This window comes from Medicago truncatula, chromosome 6 (genome assembly GCF_003473485.1).
Source record: "Medicago truncatula cultivar Jemalong A17 chromosome 6, MtrunA17r5.0-ANR, whole genome shotgun sequence".
NCBI classification, from domain to species: Eukaryota; Viridiplantae; Streptophyta; class Magnoliopsida; order Fabales; family Fabaceae; genus Medicago; species Medicago truncatula.
Window position 1 is genome coordinate 5,180,928 of NC_053047.1, and position 9,511 is coordinate 5,190,438.

The following is a 9,511-nucleotide window of genomic DNA, read 5'->3' on the forward strand; positions in this document are numbered from 1 at the left end:
CGGGAGTGGGTTGAACATCGGAAGAGGTTGGAAGCTCACTAGAAGAACCTGCATATGTCTTAGAACCTGCATGCGTGTCACTAGGAAAAAGGTCAACATCAGGGTTAGTAAAGAGAGGAGTGGAAGTAGACGGGATTGACTTAAACTTTGACAAGGAAGAGAACATTATATGTTCCCAAAAGACAACATGGCGAGAGATGCGAATGCGTTGCGATATTGGATCCCAACATCGATAACCTTTGTGTTTAGTTCCATAACCAAGAAAACGACACAGACGAGCACGAGGCTCAAGTTTAGTATACTCATGGGGCTGAAGGAGGACAAAACAAGCACAACCAAACACCTTGAGTGATTTATAATCTGGTGTAGTGAGATAAAGATGCTCAAAAGGAGAGACGTTACCAAATACAGCGGAAGGGAGACAGTTTATCATATGGACAGCGGTAAGAGCAGCTTCACCCCAAGCGCGTTTTGGACAAGAGGCTGAGATAAGCTCACAGTATGGTTAGAATAGCTGATCATTCAAGGACTATAGTGAGAGTGCCTCACACTATTAGGGACCAAAATAATTGTTCAATCAAAAATAAAGTTATGCTATCATTCATGACTACAGAAGCTTTCATGACATTTAATTAAATGCTGTGACTATTGAGCCCATTTTGTTAAAAGACATTTAAATGGTACATGACATGAAAGAATTATAACATAACAAATTAGAAACTTTCACCACTCTCTGTCAATAAAAAATTCACCATGGATAAAATCTAGAAACTACAGAAAAAGATGGAAAACAATTGTTGCCAATAAACAGGTTTCCAGGCACTATAAGAATTGATTTTTTTTTCTTTCTAGGCTATTGTTTTACCATCTTTCATTGATACATTCCACTCGATTTTTCTTTTCCGTTCTGATTGAAGTCATCAGCAGGCTCCTCTTCAGTAGAGAATCTCTTGACAGAGCGTTCATCTTCATCACCTCTATAAGTAATGTCATTCAAAATCTGGCACATGATATAACTCCTTTTTTCTGCCAATTGGTTCATCATATACGAGATAAACTACTGTCTTCTTCACAATGAAACTGTTCTCAAAAACAAAAACGACCTCCACTTTGTTACCAGGTTCTATACTTCATACTACTCTCAGCCCCTTCTCATCTTCAAAGGCGGCTACTGCCTCTCTCTTGTAGAGCTGAATGGTGGCCTTTGTGTAATTTTTCACTAACAAGTTTCCAAGGCCATCAGATGTTATACTATCCGAAGTTGAAGAATAGACAGCACATATCGTTATTGTCTTCAACATTCGCCCTTCCACTTGAGGGACTTCAAAAGTAACAGAAGAACCTTCAGAATCGAAGGTTAACCAATCTGGATAACTGTCACCAGGAAGCAAACAACCACCACTCCCATTCTCATCCATATTCTGTTAAAGTGAAAATAGGCGTAAAGGTTTTTTTACTAGTATATTCATAATGTCGCTTAATAATTAAAGATATAATTTTTTCGTCATAAGATAATTGATTATTTTTATATTCTTAACATATGAGAAGGAAAAAATATTTGGATTCTTAAAACAGTCTGCCGGCCTGGCTTAAAGTACCATACAACAAGAATAAAAGTGATGGTTTCTTATTTCCTTTTGATATTTTTGCCATAATATGATAATAATAACAAATTGTACCATTCACTAAAGTTTGCGGTGTATGTCTGCTGGCAAATCATTTAAAAATAATATGTATGGAATTCCATGATTTTAATGTCTAAATATTTGACACCTATAGAAAATAACTGTATATAGTATACTTTCTTTAATTACATGTAATTCTTTAACATGTATAGACTTACAAGAAAGAAATCAAATGTAATATAAGAAGAAAAAGAAATACCAAAACAATGGGATCATAAACAAATACAGTGGAGAGAGAGATAGAGAATGACAAACCTGTAAAATGTTTTCTTTTAGATTATTGGTTACTTGGCAATTCATTCCCATTTGTATTAGAACAGACTTTAAGTAATCTTCTGATCTGGAAACTTGCAATTGATTGCAACGTTGAATTAATGCAGAAGTTTTCATATTTGATGCTTGTGAAGTAGCTGAAGTCGATTCCATTTCCTTAGAAAATGTGGTGTTATAAGGCATCCAAAATGATTTGTGCATCTTCAGAAAGTTGTAGTTCTGAGCCACACTCTACCAATAGGCTTCGAAGCCTTGAAAGGTGGATGGAAATAGTTGACAGCTCTTGGGAGCTACTATGCGGTATATCTAAAGAAACCAGAGATGACATCGCAGGAGATGTTTGAACTTGGGATGAAAGAGAACTTGTTGGTGACATCCAAGACCAGATGATAGATGGAAATACATCGCGTGAAAATCCTTCATAGCCACACAAAGAAATATATCCGATGCTTTTTGACCTTACTACTGAAAAGGGCACTCTTGTTCCAAGTCCTCTTCCAACTTCTCAATCATTATACACCCTGAGAGAATGAAAGTTTTCAGAGATTTCAACTTATAGATGCTTCTTGGAAGGCTTCGAAGGCTAACACAATCTTCCAAATCTATTAGAAGAATTTCACTGAGATTCCCAATGCTAGGAGAAATCTCGGACAACACTGAACAATCTTTGAGTACTAGCTTTTCAAGATTTGACATGTATGAAAAGTCTGGGGTGTGCGTCAGACAATGAGAATGACTAAGATTTAGAATTTTTAGCTTTTCCATCATCCACAAGAACAGACATGTCAAGAAAGATGTTATGGAGTCTAAGAGTTAAGAAGGATGAATAAATAGTAGTGGAAAGATCTTTTACGGGTCAAAGTACGTTTCAGATATATTTTTATTGGCAAAAAACTGCAGAGAAGTTAAGCTAACGAGAGCTGTACATGAAGGAAATTAAATAGACCCCCTTCATTTAACACGAGTTATTAAGTTGTTTTTGCACTAATACATATCAGTTTAGCTGGAAAACGTGTACAGAATGCATAGTGTATTAAAATGAGTAGAAAACGTGTACATCGGTTAACTTTGCTTTCCACTATGTACATAATGTATAGTGTATTCCACAACTCACAGTTAAGAAGGTTATTATCGAATCTTTTTCGACCTATTGAGATTGGAAAATGTGTCTAGAAATCAGTTTTAACCTATTAATTCAAGTTAGTTCCTTGTTACGGTTATGTAGTCAGGCGACTTTATGTAACAAGGGAAAACGATAATCTAGCCGGACAGGAAGAATCAGTCATCCCTAAAATTTTGAGGACGAAATTTCTTTAAGGGAGGTAGAATGTAATGTTATACCCTGTTTTTGGACCTAAAAATACTGGGCCCAATTTCATTTCAAATTTTGTCAATTATCAAATTTCAACTGCACAGTTCAAATTGTCTCTGCCTCGCAGTATTTTCAATCACAATTTTACCTATGTTTTTCTTGCATAAAACCTTTCGAAATGTCTTTACTTGTCTTGTAAGTCATTCAAAAGTGTCTCTGAATCATTACATTGCTTTTTCTACAGTTTATTTCAAAATTTGCAAAAAGTCGTACAGAAGGGTATTTTGGTCATTTCCTGCAGTGGGACCCATTTTCATCCTTGTGACTGTCTCTGAGTCTTTTCAGATTGATTTTTAACATTTCATCAGTAAACCTTGTTAAATTCATTTCAAACTTGCATCTGAGTCAGTGTCAAGTCAATTTGAATCTGTTTAGGTCATTTTTAGCCCTAGGGGCATTTTGGTCATTTCACACAAAATTTTGGCATGGGGAGGTTACTTTGAAGTACCTCATTTAGGCCATTGGTTCGTTTTAGTCCGTTTTGTCAATTTTATTTTTGTTTCGCTTTACGTTCGGTCAAATTACGTTTTATTCAATTTTATTTTTTATTACATTTTGGTCCCTCAATTGAGGTCCCAAAATTACATTTCAGTCCAGTTTCTCTTCCAATTTTCATTTTAGTCTTTTTTTGGTCAATTGCAGTTTAGTCCTTAAGTTTTGTTTTTTGCAAGAAGGTCCAAATTTGATTTTTTGTCCAAGGCCGTGTCATTCTTTTTTTTCAGGTCCAGGTGTCACTTTCTCATTTGTTCAGAGGCACACATGTCATGTTATAAAAGGTGCACAGTGCCACTCAAAGCCATTAACTACACGCCAACTCATAAACACAAAAAAATTTTCTCTTTCTCAGCAATTAGATCAAAAACAGAAAATTCTCAGAATTTCTCAAGAACACCAAGAACACAAAACCCTAACCGTTTTCCAGAAAGCAAGAATCATCAAAATTCGTTGGATTTTCCATTGATTCTCAGAGATTCCTTAGGAATCATCATCATTGAATCATCTCCTTCGCAATTCAAGGCACGGATTCACTGCAGAAGCAGCAAATTCCAGTACCGATCACGAAGAAGGTTCAGCGAGAAGAAGAGGGGAAGAAAACGAAGAATCTGGACCGGTGAAGAAAAGAAAGAATCACTGATTTATTTTCAGTCTCAAAGCCGGAAATCAATACAGAAAGCACAGAATCTCCATCAAAAATTTCAGGTAAAAACTCAGAACCTCTTTACAAAATAAAATCATAGTTTAAACCTGCAAAATCACGCAAGCAGCAAGCTTAACAATTTTCCAGAATCACAAAAAGAACCGTAACCGTAACCGTAACCGTAACCATAAACGCGTGAATCTCGTTTTTCTCTTTTCAAAAAGCATCAACGTAAACAAATCGTTACAGATCAAGAAGGATAAAAAGATTTGATCCAAGAAAGTTTCAAAGGAAGAAAAGAGTTTCAAAACCGTGACACAAAACCTCAGATCTATAACGATTCAGACCTTGCATGCAAAATCTAACGCCATATTCTTGTTTAGAGCGAAAAAGGATGTCTTAATCTGTAAAAAATTTTGAAAACGGTAGAGTTTCTCGCCTCCGGTGCGGCGGCGCCGCCCTGTTGGGCCGGCAAGCCACCACACCGGAGCGGTGAAGCTCACCGGAGAAGACAACCGGAGGAGAGGAGAGAGGTGAGAGCTTCTCTCACTAGGTTTAGGGTTAGAGAGAGAGAGGAGAAGGAAAAATGGACTGGACCGGTCCTGTAATCCTTTTATAAGCAGCTGAACCGGACCGGTCCAGCTCTGGTTCGTTCCCTTCAATCTAGACCGTTGGATCTAGGGTTCCATCTCCTGGATCAATCCAACGGTCCCTGCGCTTTCCTGTGTTTTGACTTTGGGCTTTGGTTTGGGCTTAGTTCTTTTTACGTTTTTTGTCATTTTCTTGCTATTTGCACTGCCTTTCTTGCTATCTGAACCTGTTACTTGCCTACTTTTTTTTATAAAAATTCCTAAAAAAAATTCTTAGTTGTTTCTTGGTATATTGTTGGCATTTTTAGGGTGTTTTCTTGCACGTAAAAAATATTAAAATGGCATGAACAAATTTCCATGTGTTTTTACACTTTTGGTATACTTCTTGCTATGTTTTTGTTCTTGATACTTTGATATGTGTTATGAATAAATGATACCATATCTTATGATGAATATGCCTCTGGACATGTGCTTCTTTTTGCTGTTTTGAATATGATTTTATGGATTTCTTGTTTTACAAGCAACAAGTGTTTGTTTTAGAGAATAAAGTGTCAAATTTCTCTATGAATTTGGTGTGATACCTTGCTTGCATATGTTTCCATTAATTTCATGTCATGGCTTGAAACAAAATTTCTTGCAAAATTGCCATGATGTGATGATTATGGGTTACAAGCACCTTTAGGTATCACATCAAAGTTTTTAGGTTTATTGCCACTTTATTACCTTTTCTTTGCCATTTTTATGCATTTCCTTTTGATTACTTCCTACTATTGTGTGCTTTATGATTACTAACCATTTCATCTCATGTGCCATACATTTCATAGCATTCCACCACTCTCTCCACTTTCTTTAGCTTAGCATTCATTTTTATTTTTTTTGCAAGTTTTAATTCATTTGGTAATGTAATTTGTTATCATTGGTTTGTAGCTTGGCAAAGGGGCCATAGAATGTATTTAGGCAATTTTTGTAATATGGACTATGGACACTATGACGCACCGACACGCACACACTCACCTTAGATGTATGCATAGGATTGTATGGTTAAATAAGCGTTTAGGTTTTAAACACTTAGAGAAAATCCATCTTTTTTTCAAAAAAAAACAATTGAACTTCACTTCAAAAATTTTCATAATAAGTATGAAGTCAACACTTCATTTTTTTCCTTTCTTTTTTTCTTAAGAAAAATTCAATTCATCTTAATCATTTAGACTTTCTTTCTAAATCACTAATCAAACCTCACCTTTTTTTTGCTAAATCTAATGCTCATGAAGCCTCCCAATCTCCTTCTTCAAAACTTTTTTTTTTAAAACTTAAAATCAAACAATTAAAACAAAAGAAAAACAAGTCTTTTTAGCAAGAACTACGCCGGTTTTGATCCCGTAAAACGGTACGTAGGCAATGAGTCAAAACTCATCCAAGCCGAAATAAAATCAAAGTCTTACAATCTCTTCCCCCATTCTTAACTAAATAAACCTCCCATTTTCAAAGGTAGTTAAAAATAAGCGTGAATATAGACTTAGGAAAATGGCTCCTATAGAGGACTATAGTTACTCCGGGTGCCTAACACCTTCCCGTAGTAAAACCGGCCCCCGAACTTAGAATCTAAGGGTTTTTTCTCAATTTTGCCCTTCCCAAGAAAAAATAGAGATATCAACGGTCGAAAGGTACAAGTCCAATTAATGGCTTGGCACCCAAAAACCATGATAACAGAAATGGCGACTTCACTAGGGATTTTTTTAGCGGGTCACGCCTAGTTTTCCTTAGTTTATTTACGCTTTGTTTTATTGCTTACATATGTGAATACTTGTTTACTTTCATTTGACGTGTGGGGTGAGAATATCAAAAGTCCTATACCCGGGCTGAGTGAACTTATGTTTAGGTAGAGATATAATCGACAATTCGATCCGGGGGTTGCCTCGTGTATTGGATTATGCGATCAATCTCACATAGCTGAGGCATTTTGAAGGTGATATTGTCGGCGTGTGTTGTCATGCTTAGGCACTTCACTTTCAATTGTTCGACGAAGCTATGAACCGTAGTTACCAAACCCATCCTAGCCTTTTTAGGACGTAGTGCGGTGGCTAAATTGAGTGTTGTCTCAAACTTTAGTCGTCACGCGATACTACACTCAAACTAGACCTTCTCACAAATAATCATGGAACGGGTGTCGTCCTGTACTACCATGATATATGTGAGAGAGGTTGCAGTTTGGGAACTGTGTTAGAACCTTGGTTACTACTATCCAAAGCCTTAGTTCACCGGACGCCGTGTCCAGCCGTAGCCCTGTTACTTTGAATCTCAACCCATCTTGTTCTTTGTAACTAAACAACACAATCATGCATACATGCATTCATGCATAAACATTTTTCATGCATTCATCGAAGGACTTAAACAAATGGAAATTTTTTGTAAATAATCACAGGTATGAAGAAGACTAAGTGCTACAAGTTCAAGGAAGTGGATTTGGTTAGTTTGAGAGAGTTGGCGCTCAAGGTCAAGAGCCAAACAGGGTTCCGACTCCGGTATGGGGGATTGCTTACTTTGCTCCGAACCGATGTGGACGAGAAGCTAGTGCACACTCTAGTGCAATTTTATGATCCAAGCTTCCGTTGCTTCACTTTCCCGGACTTCCAGTTGGTTCCTACTCTCGAGGCTTACTCCAATCTAGTGGGTTTACCTATAGCCGAGAAGACGCCTTTCACCGGTCCCGGGACTTCTCTTACTCCTCTGGTTATTGCTAAGGATCTCTACCTCAAGACTTCCGACGTCTCCAACCATCTTATTACCAAGTCTCACATCCGGGGGTTCACTTCAAAGTATCTTCTTGATCAGGCTAATCTCAGTACTACTCGTCAGGATACACTCGAGGCTATTCTTGCTTTGCTTATCTACGGGCTCATTCTCTTTCCAAACCTCGACAACTTCGTGGACATGAATGCTATCGAGATCTTTCATTCCAAGAACCCGGTTCCTACTTTGCTAGCGGATGCCTACCACGCCATTCATGACAGGACTCTCAAGGGCCGTGGGTATATTCTTTGCTGCATATCTCTTTTGTATAGGTGGTTTATTTCGCACCTTCCGAGTTCCTTCCATGATAACTCGGAAAATTGGTCCTACTCTCAGCGGATTATGGCCCTCACTCCTAATGAGGTCGTCTGGCTCACTCCTGCCGCTCAAGTGAAGGAAATCATTATGGGTTGTGGAGACTTTCTCAATGTACCTCTTCTTGGTACTCGGGGAGGAATTAACTACAATCCCGAGCTTGCTATGAGACAGTTTGGTTTCCCTATGAAGTCGAAGCCCATCAATCTTGCTACATCTCCAGAGTTCTTCTTCTACACGAATGCTCCTACTGGACAAAGGAAAGCTTTCATGGATGCTTGGTCCAAGGTTCGAAGGAAGAGTGTGAAGCATCTAGGTGTGAGATCCGGTGTTGCTCATGAGGCCTATACTCAGTGGGTGATAGATCGAGCTGAGGAGATTGGTATGCCTTATCCAGCTATGAGATACGTGTCTTCGTCTACTCCATCTATGCCTCTACCTTTACTCCCCGCGACTCAGGATATGTATCAGGAGCATCTAGCTATGGAGAGTCGTGAGAAGCAAGTGTGGAAAGCTCGGTACAATCAAGCTGAGAATCTAATCATGACTTTGGATGGTAGAGATGAGCAGAAGACTCATGAGAACCCGATGTTGAAGAAGGAACTAGCTAAGGTCCGGAGGGAATTGGAAGAGAAAGACGAGCTGCTTATGAGGGATTCCAAGAGAGCCAGAGGACGACGAGACTTCTTTGCCAGATACTGTGATTCAGATTCCGAGTCCGATGATTCTCCGACTACTTCCTATGCTTGAGGGCTTCATTTGTTTATCTTGTTGAAATTTCAAAGTCTTCCTGTTGAAAATACTATGTAGTTTTGATTATTAGCAAGATTTCTAATTTGTTTAAAAATCCTTCGATGAAAAAAGAAAACTTTTGCATTTGCATTTGTACATATCATGCATCATATGCATCATGCATTGGTCACAAAGGCTTCCAAATGCTCACTACCTCCTGGTTCCTCTGCCACAGTGTGAAAAGTGGCTCGTGCTCAGAAGATCTACGAACCTGACAAAATCGATCGAACCCGAGAATACAGAAGAAGGAAAAAGGCTATGGAAGAAGAGAACACGCAGCTCCGTACCGAGTTAACTTCTCTGAGGGAAGAATTGGCTAAGGTCAATGACACCATGACTGCTCTGCTAGCCGCCCAGGAACAATCATCCACCGGTTCACCAACAACGACAGCAGCAACAAGCTAGACCTACCTTTCCTCTGATACCAATGCTATATGCTGAGTTGCTCCCGACTCTACTTCTCAGAGGGCACTGCGCAATCAGACAGGGGAAGCCTCCACCTGATCCGTTACCTCCCAGGTTCCGGTCTGACCTCAAATGTGATTTCCATCAAGGT

The 9,511-nt window shown here is 38.5% G+C and overlaps 1 protein-coding gene across 1 annotated transcript; it reads right to left on the bottom strand.

Moving 5' to 3' along the window:
* Positions 1-1,027: 1,027 nt before the first annotated feature.
* Positions 1,028-2,857, bottom strand: LOC112422612 (uncharacterized). The gene is made up of 2 exons (XM_024785846.2): positions 1,941-2,857; positions 1,028-1,421 (listed from the first exon to the last, which is right to left on the bottom strand). Exons 1-2 carry the CDS (start codon positions 2,157-2,159, stop codon positions 1,131-1,133), a joined length of 510 nt encoding a protein of 169 aa, XP_024641614.1. The 5' UTR covers positions 2,160-2,857; the 3' UTR covers positions 1,028-1,130.
* Positions 2,858-9,511: the final 6,654 nt, after the last annotated feature.